Genomic DNA, 27819 nt, shown 5'->3' with positions numbered 1-27819 from the left:
TTCATTTTTATTAATATAAAACTTTTTCTGGCCTCAAATGACCTTCATTAAGCCTCTAGACATACTATCTGGAGTAGTATGGCAGCATGCTAACGTATTTGAAGTCTATATTAAATACTACAAGCTGGAGGTTGTCATTTAATAAAAGGTCAAATTTTATTTGCTTGCATTTAAAATAAGACTAGGAATTAATATGGCATGTATAATTAAACCAAACAAATTAATATTGAATTATTTATTGGTATTACTTGGTAGTGATGGCAGTTTTTCAGACACCACATTCTTTTTAACTTTCAGTCGAGGAGTCAGTTCCCTGGATTTAAACAGACTGGGTTTTGTAGGAGAGCCAACAGCCAGTTTGGATGCAGTTAAGCTTGAAAACAGCTTTTTCTTCATTTGTGGTGGTTTTTCAATATCAGACAGCTTCATTGAGAGAGCAAGCTTTTCTTGTAGTTTTGACACCAGATTTCCCAGATGATTGATTTTGTCAACATTTTCTTCATTAACATCCTTAAGCATTTTTTCCTTATTGAGAAAATGAAGTGACACAGAAATTAAGTGTTACTCAGAAACAGTTCTGTGGAAATCTTGGATACCAGAACAATTCTAGGAGGAGGTAGAATAGTCCTTTAGAATTATAATCATTTTTTCTGGTTTTTACTCAGATTTACTTCAATAAAAGTCCTTCAAATAATTGCCTGGATGAGACACATTTCAAACATTAAAATATAAAACATGAACAGCACATTTTAGAAAAGATATAACAAACTTCTTCTAATGGCGGTATCTCAACTAAATTGGCTTTGTTAATTCAACCCTGAAGTTAACAGTGTTGGCTGAATGATCTAATTATGTTGCATCCAGAAGCTAGACAACTCACTAATCAAACGGACTATTAAATTTGCCAGAGCTGAACAAATTGAGTATGCAACCCAGCAAAGGAGATTTTACAGGATCTACACTACACCTAAACAAAATGCACTTTATATTGCCCCAAGAACCAATTAATTGTAACATGCTGTAAGGTTTGACTGATAATGTAATGGTTTCTCTGTAGCAGCAATGTTTGGGTTATGTCTAGTGACAACGGGGTTTGGAATGCTGTTGTTCTTTCTTGTGAGTCTGGAAGAGAGATTTTCTCGGTCTTTTGCCAGAGAGAAATGAGGAGAGAAGACGCGAATGGAGAGAGTTGGTAGACCACTGGACGGAGTGGACTTGGAGCGAGGGTCCGAAGGGCAGCCATGATCGGAGGAGGTCGATGGTGGACAACTGGCTTATCAGTGAGCCCCAACATTGTGCAATAGACTGTTTCATGAGAAACGGCCCTTTTTCTCTTTTTTTTCATTTTCTTTGCTAACCATATAGTCAGGGTAAGAATTATAAGGCTTAACCATTTAATCGCATATTGTGTACCGTTTGTTATTTCTGGGTACCGATTTGTAACAGGGGACACATCACACAGCATCACCCAAACGAGATTTCTTATGTTTGGCCAGGCCAGGGGCTATCACCCCCTATATTAAGCCACTAGCCGAAGCGAGAGTTACATAATCTAAAAAGATATTCATAATAGTTTTCACCAAATTTACAAATTCTGCATCCTATGCTCTAAGCATGCTGTACTCAAATATTTAAACTTTAGGACAATTTTACTTATTGAACAGAGTGTTATTTTAATTATTCCTTCATATTTTCCATTCCTGGACAGGTGATTTCACCTGAAACATTTACATGGTGACTCCACTGATCCTGCCTAACTGCTAAAAAGTTTTTACCATACTCTTTTAGGTAGATCCATGAAACCTCCTAAACTTCTCTGAGAACAATCCAAGCGCGTTCATTCTCTCCACATGATTCTGGGTAATCCATGCTCTGCAATGCTGCCTTTTAAAATAAGACTCACGGATATGACTGTAACCTTCTCATCATACTGCATTCTCAGGCTTGTGCATATTCATTCATTCACAGCTCTTTTCCTGCAGCCTCTTCAAATCATCTCAATTAGTTTACACAGCCTCATCAATTCTTCCTACTAAAATGCATCATTCCACACTTCTCTATTTAATTTGCTACATGCCTGTTCATAAATTACCTTTAAGTCTATTACTATCCTTCTGTTACATCTCAGAATTTCACATAATTTGAAACCTTCGTTGTATTAATAACAACTTGAAAGAAAGCAATGGGCAAAATGCCAGCCAATCATAATACTTGCAGATTCTCTGCAAAAACCATTCTATTAAAGCTTAACAGCAATGCTACTTTCTGGCTCTTAGTCAATTTCATGTCCATGCAGCTACAACATTTTTTTAAATATATCCCAAGGATTTAAATGTTGTGGTACTCTGTACAGTACTTTTTGGGAAAAAAAAGAGGGAACATTACAATTGCACTATCTTGCCCAGTATTTTGTCCGATGGCCAAAATTCTCACCCAGTTCTAGTTTTTTTTTCCCTAATTTGGTTACTTTCCAGCACAATAAGCATTTTAAATGATAAATTATCCATTCTGTGGTGAACTAGATATACCTGTCTGACTGCTCCTGTGGCTCCTCCCACAGACCCCTGTATAAAGGCGACTGTGGGCTGCTGCTCTCCCTCATTTTCCCCAGGATGTAGTGCTGTTTATTCTTCCAGTCAATAAAAGCTGATATCTCGCTTCCTAAGTCTCAGCGTGAGTTATTGATGGTGCATCACATTCAAATTATGATTTACATACTATTACACCAAGGGAAAAGAGATCAGAGTAATGCATTTGAAAGCAGCATGGATGTGCTGAAACTGGGGAGAGTTCAAAGGCAGTTCACGAAAATGATTCCAGGTTTGAACAGCTTATCATATATAGAGCATTTAATGGCGCTCAGCCTGTTTTCACTGGAATTTTGAAGAATGGAGGGTGACCTCATTGAAATTTATCGATAGGTCTTGATAGAGTTGATGTGGAGAGGATGTTTCCTATGGTCGAAGAGTCTAAAACCAGAGGATACAGCCTCAGAATAGAGGGACATTCTTTCAGAGTGAAGATCAGGAGTAATTTCTTCAGTAAGAGAGTGATGAATCTGTGGAATGTATTGCTACAGGCAGATGTGAGAGCCAAGTCTGTATGAGTATTTATGGCAGAGGTTGATAGATTATTGATTGGTCAGGGCATGAAGGGACACGGGGAGAAGGCAGGAGAATGGGACTGAGAGGAAAATTGGATCAGCCATGATGAAACGACGGAGCAGACTCGATGGATCAAATGGCCTAATCTACTCCTATGTCTTATGGTGTTTATTTCATACTTCAAGTGTGGACAGGATTCAAAAACATACCTGCTTTGCAATTATGTCATAACATTTCTGCAGTTCTTTGTTGCTTTCTTGAAATTTTCTCTCTGCCTCCTGCAGGATCACTTGAATGTCATTTAATTTCTTGGTTAAACTCTTGTTTGCCTTACAATGGAAGAGTTATCAAATTCAGGCGCTTTGTCTATTAAAATTACATCTAAAATGCATAACTGATCACAGAGCTTATGATCAGATAAAACTGTGCTTTAATATTCATTTTAAAACAGAGCTCTGGTATTTAATACCATACAAAAATACAACTTGGAAACATTCATCACGATACCTGATCCTTTTCTTCAAGCAGTTTTGCGGATTGTTCTTCAGATAAGACTTTACTCTTGTACAATTCTTGATATCTCCTCAACTCTGAAGATAAATGTGCTTTTTAGTCCTTTTTTGCATAATTTTGACCCAAATATCTAGTTATACACTGTATAATTATAAAACAAATTAAAATTAATACGTGAAATACTAAACAAAAAGTCCAGATTAATATCCATGAAGCACAATACATTCAAAAGTGGCACTAGAGAACTTTGCAACCAATGGTGATGTCCTGCAAGCAGTTCCCAAACCACTTCTTTTACTTCTTCTTTGAAATGATTCCACTACTAAGCAGCCTGTGATTGGAACCTGCAAAATGGTGTGCTTTTGGGCCGATTGAGAGATCTGGCACTTTGCTGTGTCTAAGGGAGTTCGGTGAGATTTAAAGCAGAGTGTGTAGCCTGGAAGCCTACACATAGGACTCAAGCCCATGATTGACTCCATTGCTCGATGAGGATGAAAATGGAAGATGGGTGGGTGCTCAGCACTGACTTCCACTCCCTCACACTAGCTCCTGACAGAGGAACGTGCAGGAGCTTTGGTTTCCATTCTGCAAGGATTGATTGGTGAGGCTGTGGACTCATTTTGGAGAACTTTGAGGTCCATAGTACACGTATTTCTAGATTCAGGTTACTTGTCTTTTTGCTGTTTTCCAGTGGCTTGATCAGGGAAGTTTATGGGGACTGGGGCACCTTCATGCAAAGAATGGCTCTGTGTCCAGTGGGTTAGTGGCGTGACACCAAAATGAATACTACTGGACTCCTGGTTTGAAGTTTAATATCCTAGGTGCTCTTCACTCGCGTTTTGCCGTTTGCACATTGAGTGTTTGATATTTTCTTGAATGGGTTCCATAGTGATTCTTTGCTTCATGGTTACCTGTAGGAGGACAAACCTCTGCGCTGTATTCTGTTTCCATACTTTGATAATGAGTGTACTCTGAATCTTTGAATCACACATACTCAATTACTACTCCTAAGAAATGGATTTTTAAAAGTTTACTAATAAATTTCATTGTAGGCAATACATGTATTTATATATACATATACAATACATATACTTATAGAAGAACAGTATGTCAGAAGGCCGTTTCTGGATCTCAGTCAGTTTGCCACTCAATTCTAACTGACCCACAGACCTTGGTGAACAAACTTCTACTCCTCAGTCTAAATATACCAGTGCAACTGGGTGTTGGACTTCCAAACCAACAAACCTCAGAGCCAGGATGCACAACTGCTCCTCACTCCCCGTCATCCTCAACACAGGCTCCCCCCAGGGCTGTGTGCTGAGCCCACTGCTGTACACTCTGCTCACGCACGACCAGTCACTCGAGTAATCATATTGTCAAGTTCACCAAAGACACGACAGTGGTGGGGCTCATCAACAATGACAAGATACCAACAGAGGATGTAGAAGTGCTCGAGGTCTTCCTCAATAAAACACAAGAGATGGTCATTGACATCAGAAGAACTTGAACTCACACTCTCTTTAAATCAGCGGCACAGAGGTGGAAACTACAAGCAGTTCCAAATTCCTAGGAGTGCACATCTCACACACAAACTCTCATGGTCCCAGGACATATTCTACACAATCAAGAAACCTCACTAATGTATCTACTTTCTGAGGAGGCTGAAGAGAGCTGGACTATGCACATTAATATTCACATCCTTCTATAGATGCACAGTAGGGAGCATCCTAGCAGGCAGCATCGGTGCGTGGTATGGAAACTGCACCACGGCAGACAGGAAGGTTCTGCAATAGCTGTTCAAAACTGCTGAACACATCACCAACACCAGTCTACCTCGATTAAAGATGTACGAATATACTTATGTATAGAGAGAAAGAGAATTGAATTGACTTTATTTCTTGCACCCTTCACATACATGAGTAAAAATCTTAATGTAATATCTCCATCTAAATGAGCAATCATAACAATTTATAATAATTTGTAACAAGTAGAGCAGTCAATGTAATATTGAGTACACTCAGGTCAGCGTGAGTTCATCAGTCTGATGGCCTGGTGGAAGAAGCTGTCCCGGAGCCTGTTGGTCCTGGCTTTTATGCTGCGGTACCACTTCCCAGAAGGTAGCAACTGGAATAGATTATGGTTGGGATGGCTTGGGTCCCCAATGATCCTACGGGCCCTTTTTTACACACCTGTCCTTGTAAATGCCCTGAATCATGGGAAGTTCACAACTACAGATGTGCTGGGCTGACTGCAGAGTCCTGCGATTAAGGGAGGTACAGTTCCCATATAGAAAGATGCTGGAAAAAGGTCAGCAACATCATAAAGCATCCTACCCACTCTGCTCTTGTATTGTTTGTTGCAACCCCATCATGGAGTCCCCTCCCTCATCACAACTACTTTATCATTTCCTGTCAGAGTCACATTACGTACAGACTCTTCACTTTATGGACATTACAATTTATGTATATAAGCTATCTTATGCATTTATGCTTATTGCGACTTTATTTAATTATTGCACTCTTTATCACAGTGGGTTTGGTTTTTGTGCTGCATTGGATCTGAAGTAACAACTAGCTTGCTCTCATTTACACTGCTGTACTGCAAATGACATTAAACAATCTTAAATGGTGCTAATACATCAGTCAAATCCTTTATTTTCTCTAACTTTGGTTAACATTTAAGGGGTAAAAATTCCTTTAAAATAGACAAGTATGACCAAATAGGATAAAAATTCTTTGAACCATTTCATTTCCAGTACTAATCATGATGGGATTGAAGAGCCATTCGAGGTCTAGGGCCATAGGATTAATGAACCTTTATTCAGTACAAATGTACTGGGAAGATCATATGGAAGATTATCTGAAAATCAATGGTAGTACAAAAAGGTGATTGATAGATGATGAAATGTGACTATAACCTCTTCTGATAAACTTGGTGACCAGCTGAGACCTCCCATGGCCTATGGACAAACTTAAAATAGAAAGCACTTGTGTTTCAATGGATGGCATTTACCATAATAGCCTATGGCTCCAATCCCTGACTGTTGTTTCTGTTACTGAAGGTTGCTATCAACCATTTGATACATTCCATATTTATCTCGATGTTGCAACATTACCTTCTCTGTACAATTGGCTTCCCATGTCAGCATGCCTCATGGTCATGTCACAATTGTCTCAATAACGGACAGATCGATTTACCTATATACCTTAAGGAACCAGTTTATCTCTGAACATATAGGATGATCATTTTTCTGACCACTTGAGTCAGGTGGCTATCTACTGATCCCCATATTCGTTTATCACCTTGCCATTCACGCCCATTTTATTCATCAATGACAAACCACAGTATTGAACTGCTAAGACTCATTCAAAACACAAACAATGAAATTATTTTGCAGAGCTTTCAAGTACAAATATATACAGTAAACAAAATCACAACCATTGCTTAACCTTCAGGTTCAAAGTAAATTTATTATCGAAGTGAATACATCACCATATACAACCCTGAGATTCATTTTCTTGTGAGCATACTCATGTAGAATAATAACCATTCTGAATCAATGGAAGACCACACCAACTTGGGCATTCAGCCAGTGTGCAAAAGACAATAAACTGTGCAAATACAAAAAGAAATATAAATAATAATAAAATAAACAATAAATATCAAGAACATGAGATGAAGAGTCCTTGAAAGCAAGTCCGTTGTTTGTGGGAACATTTCAAAGAAGGGGTGAGTGTAGTTATCCTCTTTTGTTCAAGAGCCTGATGGTTGATGGGTAATAACTGTTCCTGAACCTGGTGGTGTGGGTCCTGAGGATGTCCTGGGTGGTAGGGGTCCTTGATGACAGATGCGGCTTTCCTGTAACAGCATTTTACATAGATGTGCTCAATGTTAAGGAAGGCTTTACCTATGATTGACAGGACCATACCCTCCACTTTGTGCAGGATTTCTGTTCAAGGGCATTAGTGTTTCCATACCAGGCTGTGATGCAGCCAGTGAATATACTCCCCACTTGTCAAAGTTTTAGATGTCATGCCAAACATTTGCTAATTCCTAAGGAAGTAGAGGTGTTGGTGTGCTTTCTTCTTAATTGCACTTACAAACAGGTCCTCTGAAATAATACCACCTAGGAATTTAATGTTACTGACACTCTCCACCTCGGATTCCCCCGATGATGACTGAGTCATGGACCTCTGATTTCCTTCTTCTGAAGTCAATAATCAGCTCCTTGGTCTTGCTGATGTTGAGTGAGAGGTTGTGGTTCTGACACCACTCAGCCAGATTTTCAATCTCCCTCCTATAAGCTGGTTCATCACGTCAGCGAACTTGAATATGACATTGGAGTTGTTCTTAGCCACAGTTATAAGCGTAAAGTGAGTAGAGCAGGGGACTAAGCACACAGCCTTGTGGTGCACCTGTGCTGATGGAGATTGTTGAGGAAATGTTGTTGCCAAGTATTCAGCACTTTTTACAAGTACTTATGCAGTGATAACCACCCCTACATTGGAAGTGGTTTCTGAGACTAACACTTTTCATACAAAGTAATTACACTGTTTGTGAAATAGTTAAGAATAGATGAGGATTGTTACAAATACTGTGGCTATAAATAAGTTGGCATATGGTTATCTGCATTATTTCTGAACCCTTTTCCACAAGCACCAAAACAATGATGCCACAAGTACAATGACATTCCTAGAATTGCAACAATCAGCCTTGTGTATGAAAAAGGAAGGTAACATTTTATGACACCCATTTTAAAGAAACATGCATAACAAGCAAATGGAATGAACTCATGAAAGTAAAAATATGTAGTTACTTACAAGATAATAATTTGAAATAAGGTGCACATAGTCTAAAAGTGTGCACTCTTTGTTTGGTCACTATATTCTTTCAACAAACTTACTTCACCCTGAAACTTCCAGGGGAAAGAATATTTATCAGGGTAGGAAATCTCAAATTTTATTTTCATATCTGAAAACTTGCAAATTAACTTGCAAGTTTTCAGATATGAAAATAATACCATTCTACTGCTCTGCTTGAGAAAGCAACTCGTGTTGTCATTTTGAGAAATAATACCGCTGAATTTATTTATCATGTTGGGAAATCTCACACTGTAATGGAGAATTATATACAGAGACATAGAGCACTACAACACGGAAGCAGGCCCTTTGGCCCATCTAGATCATGCTGAATCTTGAATCAGGAGTCAGAATAGATATATATAGCAGCTAATTTCTGCATACACATTGAATGAATTAACAAGGCAGCATACAATTTATAATAGTGGCCAAGAAGAGAATCATAAAACAAAGGAAAACAAAAAGCTACAGAAAACTGAGTAAGGGATAAAAAAGCAAGCAAAGCAGCTCTGAAATGTTATGTGAAACTGTGCAATACATGAAAACAATATATTCAGACTCATGCAAATTGGGTAAACATGTTTATTAAGTTATAGAAGTATTAGGATTTGTGTATCACCATATAATACCCTACCAAAAACAATAAAGTTGTTCCAGAATCTAATAAGTATAACACTTACCCTTGCCATTTGTAAGAGCTTCTAATTGAAAGTTTTGTAGCTGAAAGTGCATTTTCGAAACTTCTTCCTTGAACCATGCCAACTCCTCCAGAAGGCCTCTTGTATTTTCAGCAGTGGCAGGTTGGTTCTGGTATTTGCTTAATGCCTCTTCAAGCTCCCTCACTTTCAAGTCCGCATCCTCGAGGAAGGGATAAATAGTGAAAGGTATCTAGTCAAATTTGCACTGCTAATCAACACCTATTAACAGCAGTCAGCATTTTGCAAAGCAACATATTTTTGGATTTCATAATGCAAACATCCCAAAATCTCAAGTTTGGTTTGCTGGGTACATTTTTAACTTGTTCACAGAACAGTCACAGACATTCTAAATATTTTAAAATGAGATACAAAAGCTGCACCTATGCTCAATGACTTTTATCAGCAGAGGTAATCAAAACCTCATTCAGCAATTGTCATCTATTTACAAATCCTTCCATAACCTCACCTCATCCTTCCCCATTTCACCTCTCTGGCTAGTACCTCAATGCATCCACGTTCCTGACTATTCCCCAATGGACTCTCCTCACCATTTGCTGTGAATGCAATAGCTGTCAAAGTTGAGCACAGAAATTTCCTCACTAAAAGTCTTTGCCTCCCTCCAAGTTTCCAAATCTGCCTAAATCTTTGATTATATACCCTAGAATCTCATTGAAAGGAGACTGCAAGATTAAAAGCAAGCTTCCAGAGACACTGCCTTCTATCAAAGCTGATAGTTAGGATCTAAATTCAGTCCCACTTTTGTCTATTATGTCAATTATGGAAAACTCTGAACATCCTCTACATAGCACCATCCAGAGACAGAGAAGCAGTTTCAGCGACAGGTTACTATCGATGCAATGCTCCTCAGACAGGATGAAGAGGTCAATACTCCCCAATGCCATTAGGCTTTACAATTCAACCGCCAGGACTTAAGAACTTTTTAAAAGCTATTATTAATGCTTTTTGAGATAGTGATTTAGATGCATATCATATTTTTTTTACTGAGTTAAGTATTGTATGTTATTAGTTTTGCTACAACAAGTGTATGGGACATTGGAAAAAAAGTTGAATTTCCCCATGGGGATGAATAAAGTATCTATCTATCTATCTATTATAAGACCACGACCACATCAGGGGCCAGACCTCTGCACAATGTGGTCCTAAGAGGCCAAGATGATGTCCAAATCTAGGTACCATATACCAGGGTTGGGAGGACAAGCGAGGGTCAAGCATAATCCACTACAAGGTGCTGAAACTAAACTATACCCCCGCAGCCCAAAATTATCTTGACTGGAAGACAGTTCACCTTGTGCTTAACAATTCAGCAGCATTCATTTTATTAGAATAGCAAAAGGCTGCAACATATCTTGCCTTGAAAATTACCATTGTCTTGTGCTGCTCAGCAGTGAACGCTTCTTTTGAAACAAATTTATCCTTAACATCTTCCACAGCACACTTGTATGCATGCCGCCTAATTGATTCCTTATACATATGGAGATTACTGTCCAATTGTTCTTCATAAATCTCCTTTAGTTCTTCAAATCGCTCACTGCAATGTTTAAAATAAGTTGTCAACATCTATAAATTTCATTCAACAGATGATTTCCAAACCAATTAAAATTGTGAGACGGTAAATTTTAATAGAGAGAAAATACAAGTCAAACGACAAATACAAAAAAATTCTGCAGACTTCTGAGTAATGCACATAAAATGCTGAATCAGTCCTGATGAAGGGTCTTGGCTGAATATGTCTTCCCTTCCATAAATGCTTTCCAACTAGCCGAGTTCCTCTAGCATTTTGTGTGTGATGCATTAAATGAAATATCTTTAACGTAAGAACAGAACCTTTGGCCCATAGGGTTTAAATAGTTTTAGGAAGACTGTTTTAAAGTGGCAGGACCAATTAGGTTCTTGATCTTGGGTTTTAAAAGCTGAGAGGTAGAGACATTATTCTAGGAATGAATGGTTAAAGAGCAACGGTTCCCTATTAAGAGACTTTCATTTCTTCAACACCATGCAAGGAAGCAAAAGGAGCAGGTTAGTCATAGAAACAGGTTTAGGCCATTTGGCCCACCAAGTCTGCTTCAACATTCCATCATGGCTGATTTATTACTCCTCTGAACCCAATTCTCCTAGCTGCTCCCCATAACCTTTGATGCCCTCACTAATCAAAAATCTAACAAACTTGGCTTTAAATATACCCGAGCAGCACACACAAAATGCTAGAGGAACTCAGCAGGCCAGGCAGCATCTAGGAAAAGAGCACAACTGACGTCTCGGGCAGAAACTCTTTTCTGAAATGCTGATTGGCCTGCTAAGTTCCTCCAGTATTTTGTGTGTGTTGCTCAGATTTCCAGCATCTGCAGATTTTCTCATTTATTTTAAAATATACCCAATGACTTGGCCTCCGCAGTCATCTGGGGTAATAAATTCCACTGATTCACCACTCTCTTGCTAAAACACCCTCAGTCCTGCCGCAGGGTTTTGGCCCAAAACTTTGATTGTACTTTTCTTCCATAGATTCTCCTTGGCCAGCCGAGTTCCTTGGATTTCCAGCATCTGCAGATTTTCTCTTGTTTGTGACCCTCTGGCTAAAGAAATTTCTCCTCATCTCTGTTCTAAATGGACGTCCCTCTATTCTCAGCCTGTGCCTTCTGGTCCTGGATTCCCCTACTATAGGAAATATCCTCTCCACATCCACCCCATCTAGACCTTTCAATACGTTTTAATGAGAACCCCACCTCATACTTCTAAACTCCAATGCGTACAGGCCAAGAACCATGAAATGCTCTTCACATGTTAACTTCACATGTTCATTTGTTTCTAGAATCATTCTCGTGAACTTCCTCTGAGCCCTTTCCAATGCTAGTCCATTTTTTCTTAGATAAGGGGCACAAAATTGCTCACAATACACCAAATGTGGTCTGACCAAAGCCTCAGCGTTACATCATCCTTGCTCTAATAATCTAGACCTCTGGAAATGAATGCTACATTGCATTTGCCTTCCTTATCACTGATTCAACCTCCAAGTTAATCTTTAGGGAATCCTACACATGGACTCCAAGTCCATCTGCACCTCTGATTTTTGAACTTATTCCAAGTTTAGAAAATCTTCTATACTTTATTCCTTCTACCAAAGAGCATCATTATACACTTCCCTGCCATACATTCTAGAAACATAGAAAATAGGTGCAGGAGTAGGCCATTCGGCCCGTCGAGCCTGCTCCGCCATTCAGTATGATCATGGCTGATCATCCAACTCATGATCATACTATGATCATTCTATCTGGCACTTCTTTGCCCACTCCCCCAATCTGTTTAAGACCTTCTGCAGACTCCCTGCTTCCTCAACACTACCTGCTCTTCCTCTCATCTATTTTTGTATCATCCACAAACTTGGCCACAATTCCAGCAATTTCATCATCCAAATTATTGACATATAGAGTAACGTGAAATGAACTGGTCCCAATACCGACCCCTGCAGAACATCACTAGTCACCGTCACCTAACCAGAGAAGGCCCCCTCATTTCCAATTCTTTGGCTGATAGGCAGGAGGCATTACTTTGTCCATGCAAGTATCTTTCCTGTAATACCATGGGCTCTTATCTTATTAAGCAGCCTCATGTGTGGCACCTTGTCTGAAAATCCAAGGAAACAACATCCACTGACACTCCTTTTGTCTATCCTGCCAGTTATTTCCTCAAAGAATTCCAAAAGGTTTTCCAGACAAGATTTCTCCGAAAGGAAATCATGTGGACTTTGTCTTATTTTATCGTGTGCCTCTGAGTATCCTGAAACCTGATTCTTAAGAATAGAATCCAATATCTTCCCAACCACTGAAATTAGGCTAAATGTCCTATAATATTCTTTCTTCTGCCTCCCTACCTTCTTAAAGAGTGGAGTGACATTTGTAATTATCCAGTCCTGCAGAACTATTCCAGATCTAGTGATTCGTGCAAGGTCTTTACCAAATCCTCTACAATCTCTTAGCACCCTGGGGTATAGTCCATCTGGGTCCCTATCAGCTCCTTAGTAACAGCAATTGCACTCAGTTCTTCCTCCTGATGCTGTTGGATTTCTGGTATACTGCTAGTGTCTTCTATAGTGAAGATTTATGCAAAATATTTATTTTGTCCGCCTTTTCTTTGTCCCCCCAATACTACCACTCCAGCATTATTTTCCAACAGTCATATATCCACTCTCCTTTACTGTTTATATATCTGAAAAAATTTGGTATCCTCTTTTATATTATTGCCTTCATACATCATCATCTCTCATTATGCCTCTTTTAGTAGCCTTCTGTGGGTTTTTAAAAGCTTCCCAACTGTCTAACTTCCCACTATTTTTTGCTATATTATATACCTTCTCTTTTGCTTTTATGCTGTCTTTGGCTTCCTTGTCAGCCACAGTTGTGTCATCCTGCTGTTAGAATACTACTTCAGCTTTGGGATGCATCTATTACATGCATTTTGAATTGCTCGCAGCCATTGTTATTCTGCTGTAATCCCTGCTAGCATCTCCTTCCAATCATCTTTGGCCAGCCCCTCTTCTCATGCCTCCGATTCCTTTCTCTCCACTGTAATATTGATACATCAAGACTTTAGCTTTCTCCCCCTCAACATGCAGGGTGAACTCTATCATATTTTGATCACTGCCTCCCAAGTTCCCTGATCAAATCTGGCTCGTTACACAACACCAAATTTCCCCTAGTGACTCAATCATAAGCTGCTCTAAAAAAGGCATCTGTAAGCATCTACAAACTCCTTCTCTTGATCCAGCACCAACCTGATTTTCCCCAATCTATCTGCATATTAAACTTCTCCATGACTATTCTAACATTGCACTTTTTTTACATGCCTTTCTACCTCCAGTTTTAGTTTGCTTCCCACATCCTGGCTGCTGTTCAGATGGCTGTATATAGCTCCCATCATGGTCTTTTCACCCTTCCAGTTTCTTAACATTACCCACAAAGATTCTACATCTTCTGATCCTATGTCACCTCTTTCCAAGGATTTGATTACCGGTATTTTTTTTTTAAAGCAACAGAGCCATCTCAACCCCTCTGCCTACCTGCCTGTCCTTTTGATACAGTGTATCCTTGAATGTTAAGCTTCCAACTACAATCTTCTTTCAGCCATGACTCAGTGACGCTCACATAATACCTACCAATCTCATTGTGCCTCAGGATCATCTACTTCATTCCAGTTATTGTGTGCATTCAAACGCACCACCTTCAGTCTTCTAGTCATCATCCTTTACATTTTTGTTCCCATGTTACGCTGCAACTCATCCCATTGACTGTAATTTTGCCCTATTATCTGCCTGTTTTCCCTCACAACCTCACTACATGCTGGATCTCCTTACATACCAATTGCCCTATCCTCAGCCCCATCACTCCAGTTCCCATGCCCCCACCAAATTAGTTTAAACCCTCCCCAACAGTTCTAGCAAACATGCACATGAGGATATTGGTCCTCCTTGATTTTAAGTGTAAACTTTCCTCCTTGTATGGGTCATACCTGTCCCAGAGTGATCCAGAAATCTGAAACCCTGCTCTGCTCCCTGCACCAATTTCTCAGTTATGCAGTCATCTGACAAATCATCCGATTCTTATCCTCACTGGCACATGGTACAGGCAGCAATCCAGAGATTACTATTCTAGAGTTCCTATTTTTCCATTTTCTACCCAACTCCCTACATTTGCTCTTCAGGACCTCCTCCCTTTTCCTATCTACTGTATACTATTACTACTCTGTACCATGGCTTCTGGCTGCTCCCCTTCCCCTTTAGAATGCTGTGCTTCTCATTTTCAAATGTCAGCACGCTCCAGGCTGCTTCAATTCACTTCCACCAGAACCATATACTTTTATTTCCTTGGACTGAAATATAATTAGTCTCTCTGGTATCCTTTGCATCTCAAGTCCTCTAAATCAGAGGTCTTCAAAACTGCCACGATCAGCCAGGTTCCTTCAATGGGCAATTGTTAAGGTGTTTTAAACATGTCCATTGGACAGCACACAAATTTAGATGCAAGTCCTCACTAAATTGGCACTAAGAATACCCCATGAACCATGAGATGTGTCACATTTTAGTATACAATGTCTTGTCCCCTCATGGCACTCAACATCGAATGGTGAATCAACCAATTATTTTAGACATATCTAAATAAAGTCAACATTTATTGTTCATCCCCAATTACGAGTAGTAGTGGTACAACTGGTAAGTAGCTGCAATAGCAGCAGTAGTAATTGTTTCAGTAGTAGTAATAATGCAGTTGGATTCAGAATAGAAGAAAAATAGTGGAGAGCTACATTCCTGACTCTGTGTTAGTTGATGGTGAAGATATGGTGTAAATCCAGGATTTAAACTCAAAGGAATGGCAAGATACTTTTCCCAGAGTGCAACTTGAAAGAGAACAGTGAGTTGATACTCCAATATCCAGTTGCTACCTTTGCACTAATTGCACAAATGAAAAAGAGTAGAACTACGCCAGTGATCGCTTCCTTCATTGTAACTCAATGTGGTGGCACTGCTATCCCAAATTTCATAATCAAAAAAAACACAACACCAGAGTCCAAAGTTCAATCCTGACCCCGGCTGTTGCCTGTGCGGAGCTTGTGCATGTGAGTTCCCTCCTACATCCCAAAGTAAAGAATGATGATACCAAGTGGAATTTTCAATGTACTGCATTAGCAAGGAACATATTAAATCAAATCACCGTTCTTCATGTGCATGTGATAGAATCTGGAATATCAAGCTAAGTAATATAGCAGAAATATCCCCTTTTCAGAGCCAATACTTCACCTTGATAGAGATGACCTTTCTGGCTATTTATTTGTAAATTGGTGTTTTGCACAAATAGGCTGCTACATTTGCCTACATTTCAGCAGTACTTAGTAACCAGTTAGAATACGAAAATCGTTACACTATTTTTTGCCATTTAAAATAAAGCAATCCTCTAAACAATAGCTCTTGAGCACTGAGAGCCCAGTTTTCAGGTACTTTAAAGTTACTGCATACAAAGGCCTTCCATTGCAAGGTTTATCAGTCACACCAGGCAGTAGCAACAAGTAGTAGTCAGCGATACCACCAAAATAAGCAACAATAGTTTACTAGCATCAGTTGATGAATTAATTCAAGACTGTTATGTGAAAAGTTTAAATAATGAATGAGCAAACCCAGGCAGTTGAGCATCTTTGAAATAACTTTCATTCCCTGGTAGCACTACATGGACAAGTTATAACCTTATCAATGGAATAACACTTCAGTATCTGTGTTATCCACATCAACTTAACAATCACAGTATCTAAACATTTATCCTATAAAATCTTTGAAAAAAAATATTAATTTCGAAGTCTGAACAACAATCACATCAACAAATACTTACAGCTACAGATTATTGTTTGATAAATGTTGGCTTTGCTATGATCAAGTTGCTTAATAGGCAGTGTTGCCTACAAATTGAATGTAGTCAGACACTAAAACCAATAACATGCACCATTAATGTATAATCTTTATGTTCCTGTTCGGTTGAAAGGTAAGGTTAAAGGTTTGAAAGCGCCATGGTTTTCAAGGGATATTAGAAACTTGGTTCGAAAAAAGAGGGATGTCTACAATAGATATAGGCAGCATGGAGTAAAGGAATTGCTCGAGGAATATAAAGAATGTAAAAGGAAACTTAAGAAAGAGATTAGAAAAGCTAAAAGAAGTTACGAGTTTGGTTTGGCAAATAAGGTGGAAGTAAATCCGAAAGGCTTCTACAGTTATATTAAAAGCAAGAGGATAGTGAGGGATAAAATTGGTCCCTTAGAGAATCAGGGTGGTCAGCTATGTGTGGAGCCGAGGGAGATGGGAGAGATTTTGAACGATTTCTTCTCTTCGGTATTCACTAAGGAGAAGGATATTGAATGGTGTAAGGTGTGGGAAACAAGTAAGGAAGTTATGGAACCTATGACAATTAAAGAGGTGGAAGTACTGGCGCTTTTAAGAAATTTAAAAGTGGATAAATCTCTGGGTCCTGACCGGATATTCCCCAGGACCTTGAGGGAAGTTTGTGTAGAGATAGCAGGAGCTCTGACGGAGATCTTTCAGATGTCATTAGAAACGGGGATTGTGCCGGAGGATTGGCGTATTGCTCATGTGGTTCCATTGTTTAAAAAGGGTTCTAGAAGTAAGCCTGGCAATTATAGACCTGTCAGTTTGACATCAGTGGTGGGTAAATTAATGGAAAGTATTCTTAGAGATAGTATTTATAATTATCTGGATAGACAGGATCTGATTAGGAGTAGCCAGCATGGATTTGTGCGTGGAAGGTCATGTTTGACAAACCTTATTGAATTTTTTGAAGTAGTTACGAGGAATGTTGACGAGGGTAAGGCAGTGGATGTAGTCTATATGGACTTCAGCAAGGCCTTTGACAAAGTTCCACATGGAAGGTTAGTTAAGAAGGTTCAGTCGTTAGGTATTAATGCTGGAGTAATAAAATGGATTCAACAGTGGCTAGATAGGAGATGCCAGAGAGTAGTGGTGGATAATTGTTTATCGGGATGGAGGCCGGTGACTAGCGGGGTGCCTCAGGGATCTGTTTTGGGCCCAATGTTGTTTGTAATATACATAAATGATCTGGATGATGGGGTGGTAAATTGGATTAGTAAGTATGCTGATGATACTAAGGTAGGAGGTGTTGTGGATAATGAGGTGGGTTTTCAAAGCTTGCAGGGAGATTTATGCCGGTTAGAAGAATGGGCTGAACGTTGGCAGATGGAGTTTAATGCTGAGAAGTGTGAGGTTCTACATTTTGGCAGGAATAATCCAAATAGAACATACAGGGTAAATGGTAGGGCATTGAGGAATGCAGTGGAACAGAGAGATCTAGGAATAACAGTGCATAGTTCCCTGAAGGTGGAGTCTCATGTAGATAGGGTGGTGAAGAAGGCTTTTGGAACGCTGGCCTTTATAAATCAGAGCATTGAGTACAGAAGTTGGGATGTAATGTTAAAATTGTACAAGGCATTGGTAAGGCCAAATTTGGAATATTGTGTACAGTTCTGGTCACCGAATTATAGGAAAGATATCAATAAATTAGAGAGAGTGCAGAGACGATTTACTAGGATGTTACCTGGGTTTCAGCCCTTAAGTTACAGAGAAAGGTTGAACAAGTTAGGTCTCTATTCATTGGAGCGTAGAAGGTTGAGGGGGGATTTGATCGAGGTATTTAAAATGTTGAGAGGGATAGATAGAGTTGACGTGAATAGACTGTTTCCATTGAGAGTAGGGGAGATTCAAACGAGAGGACATGATTTGAGAGTTAGGGGGCAAAAGTTTAAGGGAAACACGAGGGGGTATTTCTTTACTCAGAGAGTGATAGCTGTGTGGAATGAGCTTCCTGTAGAAGTAGTAGAGGCCAGTTCAGTTGTGTCATTTAAGGTAAAATTGGATAGGTAGATGGACAGGAAAGGAGTGGAGGGTTATGGGCTGAGTGCGGGTAGGTGGGACTAGATGAGATTAAGAGTTCGGCACGGACTAGGAGGGCCGGAATGGCCTGTTTCCGTGCTGTGATTGTTATATGGTTATATGGTTATAATTCATAGTATTGGCCTAACCTTAACCTGTCCTTGAACAACAAAATACAAATGCCATTGAGGGGCACAGCCTTCTCAAAAAACTTTGGTTTTAAAGTTAATAAATTCATCGAGAATGCAGAAGTGCCCATTTCTCCAAAATTTCCAACTTCGCATTAACTAGAAAGTCCGTAGAAGTTTTATATAAAGAGTTACAATTAATTTTCTTGGCTATTGGAGAGCTTCAGAAATATCCACATAATTATAATATGATAAAGAAATCTCTGAGTATCACACAGCAACATTAACTTGCTCATCTCAATTTGCAATGTGAAGTTACCTCCAAACTTCTTCTGTATGGAGTAGTTGCTGAAACATGGCTTCTCCCATTTCATTACGAACCTGCATTTCCAAAACTAGTTTCTGTTGCCTTTCAGTAATCAATTTGTGCCTTAGATTTTCTATCATACTCAATAATTCCTGGGGGAAAAAAAGAAAAAAAACAAATCAGAACAGAAGTTGAAAATCAGCCAGGAAGAGCAGATCAAGGTGTGGGTAAATAAACAAAGGGCTGATAAGGTTGGCAAGTTGATAAGGTTGGCAATAAGGTTGGCAAGTTGTAGGCACCAGCAGCCATCTGGGAAGCCTGATAATGTGAAGCTCAGATGGAATTTCATCTTGTAGAGTAATAAGGGAAGTACAATGAAAAATGGTGTCAAAAGGGTTGTTCTGATGTGTCTAGTGTGGTAGTGAAGTGTGTAGTGGTTATCACTCTCACTTTAAGCTTCCACCACTGGCTAGCAAGTCTTGCAAAAAAGAGATGAATGTGAAAGTCTCTCCCTGCCAGCACGTAGCATCTCCAACAGCAAGCCTCATGCAGTGTCTCCTTGCTGGCGACACATAGAAACTGAACTCCTTTCAGATTCAGGCTGAACTACAGAGGACAGGGAGGCGGTCTGGCCCCTACACACGTAACACGCAGGTCCACCAGTGTGTGGCCACACCCTAGTGCTCGAGAACTAAATACCCAGCTATGGGTAAATAGTCTCTTCCGATGCTGCCCACAAGGCAGTGGGGCAAAGGCCACAGGAGTAAATCCAGACAGCAGATCCAGAGTGGATCCCCTGACGTGGTTGGACGTCATTGAACATCCTTCCGGCAGCTCCTGCAACCAAGCTGATGTCAAACCTGCAACCAAGCTGATGCCAAACGTACTGTTTCATAAGTTTTCCTTTGGATTACACTGGCAAGGCCGAGAGGGGGATCTTGACAACTGGACATGTCAGGATCTCCATACCTTCCTCCCAGGCTTCTGATGATGATCATTGTCACCTATTGTCTTTCAAGTCAGAAAAATGCCAACCAACCACAATGAAGAATGCAAACAGTTTGCCATAAATTGTTCAATCCTCCTTGGAAAGAATTTCCAGTTTATTGGGCAATAGAGAGTGCAAAACATTTGTTCCAAAAATGATGCAGGCCCAAAATCGATATTCACCTGGTCCAGGTGAGGTGCACCCTGGGAAAGCAAGCAAGTAAGGAAACTGCGGATGTCTTGTCCATAATCTTGAAACACTCTTAAGCTTAGAGTGGTGCAAAGTTTGACCAAAGGGTATAGGAATACAGTCAATAAATTATAATAAATAATACAAACCAGGCATCTTAACCTCACAGGTAGGGCAGGTAGCAGAAACAATAAAGAGAGACTAAAATAACCATAAATTGCACAGGTGTGGATTGATTAGATAAAGCCTTAATGGATTCATTAAAGTCAAGGGTTGAGGGCACTGCTGCAGGTATTAAAAGCATCAAATTAGATTGTAGTATTCAAAAAGGAGCTGCAATAAGCAAGCATTTTCAAAGTTATGAGAGAAAGGGCAAAAGAGTGAGTCTGTCTGGCTTGCTCCCATCTAAAGTTAGTTAGGACTCAAAGAGCCACAATGGTTGTTCAAAATCCATCAGCCCATCCAGGGCTATTCAATTGCGAACATACCCATTCCACAGCCTTTTGATCCCACTCATCTCAGACTAACTAAAAACAGGGACTACAGCTGTGACACAAAAACCTGAAATGGAGCATCAGAAAAAAAAAGTTAATATTACTTCATGGGCAAAGGTGGTGAGGTCCAGATCTTCATTTTCCTCCTCCTTGTCATCATCTTTAATTAGATCTTCAGAATAACAATTTTTGGCAGAGAGTGATTCCCCAAGATCAGTGCACACCATCATACTGCCATCACTTCCACCCACGTGATCAGCAAGTTGCAGTTTTAATTTTGGGTGAATAATCTGGATTATCTGAAAAACAAAGAGGAGGGTTTTTTTTTAAAAAAAGGTGACAGTGACAATTTTTCACAACCTCTTATTATTGACAAGAGTGATCAATCTATTGTCATGGATTTCAAATTGAACAGTGTAGAATCAAGCAAATGTTGAAGTTTCACACTAAATTATTCAATGTTTTTGTTACACTTTTGAATTATGATTTCAACATAGCTCGATTTTACTACCTCATTTTAATTTTGCAAAAAAACTCACAAAATAGGAATAAAAGCTTAACCTTCTCATTAAATGCCACATAATTTTAAAGTAATGAATGACGTTATACCTGCTTAGCAATTGCTGCAAATTTCATCACATGCAGAGTTTCGTCATACATGGAAGCACACTGGTTAATGTTAATAATCATACAAGCTTTGCCTTTGCCACAAAAGAAAGCTTGAAAAAGACGGGTTAACTTGCTCTCTCGGAAGGGGACAATAATTTGTTTTAATCTAATAGGCAAAAGAAATAAGTATGTTAGAACTAAGACACAAGATTCTATCATTGATACCAAGACTTTTTGCGAAATAGAAGTTGGAGGTGAAACAACTTGTTTATTTAGTATATTTTATCTTTTTTTTTCCCTTTCTGCTTGATTATGTATTGCATTAAACTGCTGCTGCTAAGTTAACAAATTTCACATCACATGCCGGTGATAATAAACCTGATTCTGAACTGGTGAAAGAATGTGTAGTTAAAAAAAAAAACAGAAGTAATACATTACTGACAGAATCTAATTTTGGAATGATGAAGCTCTCATTACATTTTCTATTCTTCAAGTAACAATTCCACAATTTTTCTCTCCCTTAAAATATTAGGGATTCAATTCCACTAAATTTTTTTATTATGTGATAAAACATTTTTGGAGTGACATGTATACATCAACTGATCTATGAGCAGTCCTATCAGTTAGTTTTAATAAACTTATTCAACTTACCAAAACAAAGCAAATCCCAGACTAGTTTTCTTTGTAATTCAAAAGAAAATTCTAGCTCCAATTAATTTAATTTGAGGAAGTATCTCAATAGTTCTCCACAGTAGATAAAAGGTGACTACTACTTAATCACCATTTTGAGGTAAGGTGGTGGGGGCGGGGGGCAGGGAAAAGCAGGGCAGGATAGCAACGGTTCTCAGCACCCTCCAGTACGATTTCCATATCCAAAGTAGTGAAATCAAAAACAGGTGATTGTTGAGGATGTCAACAAAACGATCTACTCTCCATCTAAATTTTCTACATTCCCAATTCTCTTTCTTTTCTACTGCAATGAAAAGGATTTATCTTTCTTTTTACGTTGACTGCTATTCCTGAAAACTCTTTGCTCTCACTGTTTCCTCCCACAAACTTTAGTAGAATTACTAATGTGACATTCATCTAAAAGCCAAACAAAATTCTGCAGGTATGAAAATGAAATAAAGATTGATCAGAATATTCATCAATCACCTGTAGCAAAAGTTGATGCTCATACAGTTTAACAATATCACTGAAACAGTAAACCTGTTTTGTTTGTTTTCTTTATTTAACATGAATGGTTTATCTTTCTGGTGTATTTTAAACCACCTTTGGAAATGTTGATAGTTCTTGCTTCAGAAATCCAGCTTCCTCATTGGAACACAACTGGCTTATTTAATACAAAGGATTAAACAGTATTTAATCTTGCAGGCTGCTCAGACTTTAGCCACCACTCTCCCCACACATACATATGGGCAGCAATAACCTCCCTGGCCACTCAAGCCTGTGTTACAGCACAATTCCTGCATTAATTCTAACATCAACTCCATTTTAACCTTCCACTCTCTTACTTATCCATGCTTCAAAAACAGCCAAAATAATCTCTCCTTGGGCTCCCCTTCGGAGGAAGGGAGATTCAAAGACTCAAAAATCTCCCACAGGATGAAACATCAGTCCCATCAAGTGCTGAAAGTGAGTGGCTTCTTACGTTGTTTCAGAGGGGAATCAGTTACGTGGTTCTGGAGCTGGAATCACACAGGCCTGACAAGGGAAGGTGTAGAGTTCCATCAGTGAAACTAATGGGCTCTTAGGATCAGACCAGTAGTTTCACCATTACTGATAGAACTCTTATTTCAAATTTATTGAAATAATAATTTAAAGTGTAGCTTTGCTAGTATTCAAACTCAAGATTTCAATTCTGAGCTAATGCCCTTGGATTACCAGCAGCATCCTACTCCAGATTAAAACATTAACCAATGGTTTGCTGATAAGTACATGCTTAGGCTTCAAAATTCAAGGAAAAATTAAATGCTGATAGTTAACAAGTTAATCCAATTATTTATTACTTACTTATTCTGCTGCTTCTTCCTTAGTGCAGAAATGCACTTGCCAAGGATAAGAAGAGAATTGTTGATGTTGCCTGCCTCCTTCAGTCGATTTCCAAAAGTTTGTGCTTTACCACTGCGCTCTAACCCAGCCAAATCACACAAGCACAGGCTACATTCAGTAAAAAGAAGATTGATAATCATACATCGCATCAATAATTATATGTTGCTGTGGTTATGTTAATGACACAAACAAATGTCTTACAGGACATGACAGAAGGATAATGTTTTCCCGAGCTGGCATGCCTTAAACTGGGGTTAACAGTTACAATTAAAGGCATTCAGACCCGAGAAAGAATTACTTTCTTGCAGAGGGCAAAAGTACTAAATGGCACTGAGAGGTATGAGAATAACACAGACTTAATGGAGATCAGTTAAGTGAGTTAGTAAGGGCACAGCAGATAGAAAATAACATATGATATGTGAGATCCCTTTTTATATAAAGAGTTAAACTACTGTTTTTGTTAAAATGATGAGATTGAAAGGTGTTGGTGTGAAAAGGATTGTTGGAGCCCCTTATTAACACTGGTCTTTACAGCAAGACAACTTGGGTAGACACTTTGCTTGAATTACGTAGGGCTCACAGAAATATCATTTACATTTCTGGTCTCCCTACAAATGCAAGCATCCTGACTTGGGAAGGGGTGCAGCAAATATAGGACTGATTAATTCCTAAGATGGAGTTTGTAGCATATAAGAGAGGATAAGCAGACAAGCTTCAAACCTTGAAGAAAATTTATTATCAAAGTGCATGTGTGTCACCATATACAACCCTGAGATTCACTTTCTACTGGGCATACTCAGAAATCCAAGAAGCACAATAGAATCAAAGAAAGATTACACCCAACAGGATGGGCAAACAACCAATGTGCAAAGGACAACAAACTGTACAAACACAAAAGAGAAAAACTACAATAATAAATATTGAGAACATGAGATGAAGAGTCCTTGAAAGTGAATCTATTAGGTTGTGGGAGAAGTTCAGTGATGGGGCAAGTGAAGTTATCCCCTTTTGGTTCAAGAACTGGATGGTTGAGAGGTAATAACTGTTCCTGAACCTGGAGGTGTGGGTCCTGAGACTCTTGAACCTTCTTGCTGAAGGCAGCAGTGAGAAGAGTGCATGGCCTGGGCGGTGGGGGTCCCTGATGATGGTGCTGCTTTCCTGCGACTACGCTCTGTACAGATATCCTCAATGGTGGGGAGGGTTTTACCCGTGATGGACTGGGCTGTACCCTACTTTTTGTAGAATTTTCCATGGCACGGCCTTGCTTTTTTCATAATTGCACTTACATGCTGGGCTCAGTACTGCTCCTCTGAAATGATAACATTAAGGAATTTAAAGTTGCTCTCCCTCTCCACTTCTGATCCCCCAATGAAAATTGGCTCATGGACCACCAGGTTCCTCCTTCTGAAATCAATAATCAGTTCCTTGGTCTTGCTGGCATTGAGTAAGAGGTTGTTGTTGTGGCACCATTCAGCCAGATTTTCAATCTCGGTCTAGTATGCTGATTTGTCACCACATTGATTTGACCAAAAATAGTGGTGTCGTCAGCAAACTTAAGTATGGCATTGGAGCTGTGCTTAGCCTCACAGTCACAAGTATGAAGTGAGTAGAGTAGGGGTCTAAGCACTCAGCCTGGTAGTCCATCAGCACTGATGGAGATTGTGGAGGAGATGTTGTTGCCAATCTGAGCTGAGCTGAGGTTTTTAATACTGTATAAGAGTTTAGAAGACTATGCGGTGATCTCATTGAAGCACACAGAAGTCTAACCAGAATTTGACGGGACAGATATAGTATGGTGCTCCTTCTAGCTGGTGCCTATAGATTCAGAACCAAAATCAGAATCAGGCTTAGTATCAATGATGTACATCATGAAATTTGTTGTTGTGCACCAGCAGTACAATACAAACTCTGTAAAAGTTTGCCAGAGTCTTTGGTGACAAACAAAATCTCCTCAAACTCCTAATTTAACATAGCCAACCGTTGTAACTTCGTCAGTTTTCTGGGCCAGGACAGACTTTCAGAGAGGTTGATACCCAGGAGCTTGAAACTGCTCACCCTTTCCACTGTTGATCCTTCAATGAAGACTGGAGTTTGTTCCCTCGACTTCCCCTTCCTGAAGTCCACAATCAATTCCTTGGTCTTACTGATGTTGAGTGTAAAGCTGTTATTGCGACATCATGAAACCAGCTAATTTACCTCACACCTGTACACCTCCTTGTCAACATCTCAGATTCCACCAGCAACAACAGTGTCATCAGCAAATTTATAGATGGTGTTTGACCTGACACAGTCACGAGTGTAGTGAGAGTAGAGTAGCAGGTTAATCACGCATCCTTTTTGACTGACAGTAAGAAATTGTTATTTCCATTCTGCACTGACTGTGGTCCCCAATGAGGAAATCAAGGATCCAGTTGTATGTGGAGGTACTACGGCCCAAGCTTTGAAGCTTGTTAATTAGTAGGGAAGACAACAGCCCGATGTACAGTAAGTCTTGCTGATATCAGTCTTAGAATAGTGGTTGCCCATACAGGAGAGACAAGAGGAATTCACCACATCCCCCAACCCCAACACACACACCACTCAGAACAGAATAAATTTTGGAGTATTCCATCAATGAGCATTTTGGAGGCTCAGATGCCCACTTTATGTACAAGAGAGAGCTCAACAGATTTTCAGATAAAGGGAATTATGGCATCATTTTCTTGCATTAATTCCAATAGTTCCAAAGTAACGCTAATTGAAAGATGAAGCACACCCCAAGGAGCTAAATTCATGCTTTCTCTTTGTATTTCTGATATTCTTAAAGCTGGGAAATAATCTGCCAATTGTTAACTATGACTTACAATAGTCTTACAAATGTAAACCCAGAATATATTGACATCTTGAGCTCAAAACCCAGGCTGAAGACATGCATCCTCCTTCCGACTGACTACACTTCAGAAAGTAAAACTTTCAATGCAGTGGAGCATCTGAAACTGTGGGGTGCCCACCCCAAATGCATGATCTTTCTTTCCACTGACTTCCATTGGTATTTCATTCACTTTTTATTAGATGATTGATCATACCCAGGATGCATTGGCTAAGAAAGTCAATAGATTTTAAAAGGTGTGCAAAGAGAAAGAAAGGGGCTATATCTGAATGCTGGTTGGTAATCAAGTAAAAAAAAATTCATTCTGGGTCTTTAAATTCATAAAGGCTGCTAACAAGCTTAGCTGTGCATCATCTATTAAAAAAGCAAGGGAAAGCGATCCCACAGGAAATGCTACTGAATAATCAGAAACATACCCAAGGAAATTACTAAAACACTCCCATGCAAATCAAACAGATCTTTTCTAGGATTGACACAGGTATGATTTACTAAAGGCATACATACAAAAACGTTCAAGAATGTCTATTTTTATCATCTTTGTCAAGGAGTAAAGAGGAAGACTTCCAAGCTAGTCGTGAAACAAAATTTAGTAATATGGAGGCATAGAACAATAATAACTTTAGACTTGTTTGAACTTTACATAAAGCGATAGCAGATAACATGACACTAAATATTTATTTTTCCCAAAATGATAACTCACTCAGAAGTCCTGAAAACACGAGACTTTTCCCCACCAATTATTTCCATCAGTCGAATGGAAAATATACTGTGACTGTAAGATAATTTTAAACTAATCAGGTATTTCATACATACAATAGAAATACACTTTAACACTTTGCTATGGAAATTATTTTGAGAGATGTTGACAAGCAAACTTGTCTAACATTACATAGTAACAGGATTATGAGTATACCTTCGGCTGGATTGGTTGTTCATTTTGGTTGAAGCCAAGCTTCGATTTTTATTTCCTATCTTTAAGACTTTAAGAGCTTCATCTGAGCTGGTAACATTGATCCATCTGAGGTCTGAAATATTCAAAATAATTTAAGTACACATTTTATGGACATTAATTAATATTGCAGTCAGCATTAACCACTTTCAAAAGATTAGACCATCAGAATCAGTTTTATTATCACTGACATACAGCATGAAATTTGTTTTGTGGCAGCAGTACAGTGCAATACGTAAAAATATACTGCAACTTACAGTATGAAATATATATATATGTGAATAGATGTATACATTATACAAAAATTGTGAGGTAGTGCTCATACACTCATAGGATTATTCAGAAATCTGATAGTGATGACACACCGTCATTCACCATATGGAAAACAGACCAGGGGTAAAAGTTTAAAAAAAAGTTTTACTTTCCTAATCTTGTTTTTCTCCTGGAAATGGATTACAATTCTTCAAGTTGAGAGTCCAACAAGAGTCTCAGATATCTCTCCAATGTTTGTAATGCTAAGCACAAGTCCCTTTCTGCCTGCCCATTTAAAAGTTCGGAAAGTAGTTTTTGCAAAGTCCCAATTAACATCTACCCTTTAGCTAATAC

The 27819-nt window shown here is 39.1% G+C and overlaps 1 protein-coding gene across 1 annotated transcript in view; it reads right to left on the bottom strand.

The window, feature by feature from the left end:
• Window positions 1-219: 219 nt before the first annotated feature.
• Window positions 220-27819, bottom strand: part of LOC140730739 (kinesin-like protein KIF20A) — a 44124-nt gene continuing 16524 nt past the window's right edge. Inside the window, exons 8-18 of the mRNA XM_073051607.1 lie at window positions 27178-27289; window positions 26965-27036; window positions 23357-23503; window positions 21344-21509; window positions 20839-21033; window positions 19076-19215; window positions 10558-10723; window positions 9157-9334; window positions 3612-3694; window positions 3314-3433; window positions 220-525 (exon numbers count right to left, since the gene is read on the bottom strand). Coding sequence (XP_072907708.1) covers window positions 232-525; window positions 3314-3433; window positions 3612-3694; window positions 9157-9334; window positions 10558-10723; window positions 19076-19215; window positions 20839-21033; window positions 21344-21509; window positions 23357-23503; window positions 26965-27036; window positions 27178-27289 — 1673 coding nt within the window. The 3' untranslated portion in view covers window positions 220-231. The remainder of the gene's footprint in view (window positions 526-3313; window positions 3434-3611; window positions 3695-9156; window positions 9335-10557; window positions 10724-19075; window positions 19216-20838; window positions 21034-21343; window positions 21510-23356; window positions 23504-26964; window positions 27037-27177; window positions 27290-27819) is intronic.

The sequence above is a fragment of the Hemitrygon akajei genome, chromosome 1 (assembly GCF_048418815.1).
Source record: "Hemitrygon akajei chromosome 1, sHemAka1.3, whole genome shotgun sequence".
NCBI classification, from domain to species: Eukaryota; Metazoa; Chordata; class Chondrichthyes; order Myliobatiformes; family Dasyatidae; genus Hemitrygon; species Hemitrygon akajei.
The sequence above is the reverse complement of the archived record's forward strand: the minus strand, read 5'-3'. Positions and strand labels throughout refer to the sequence as shown.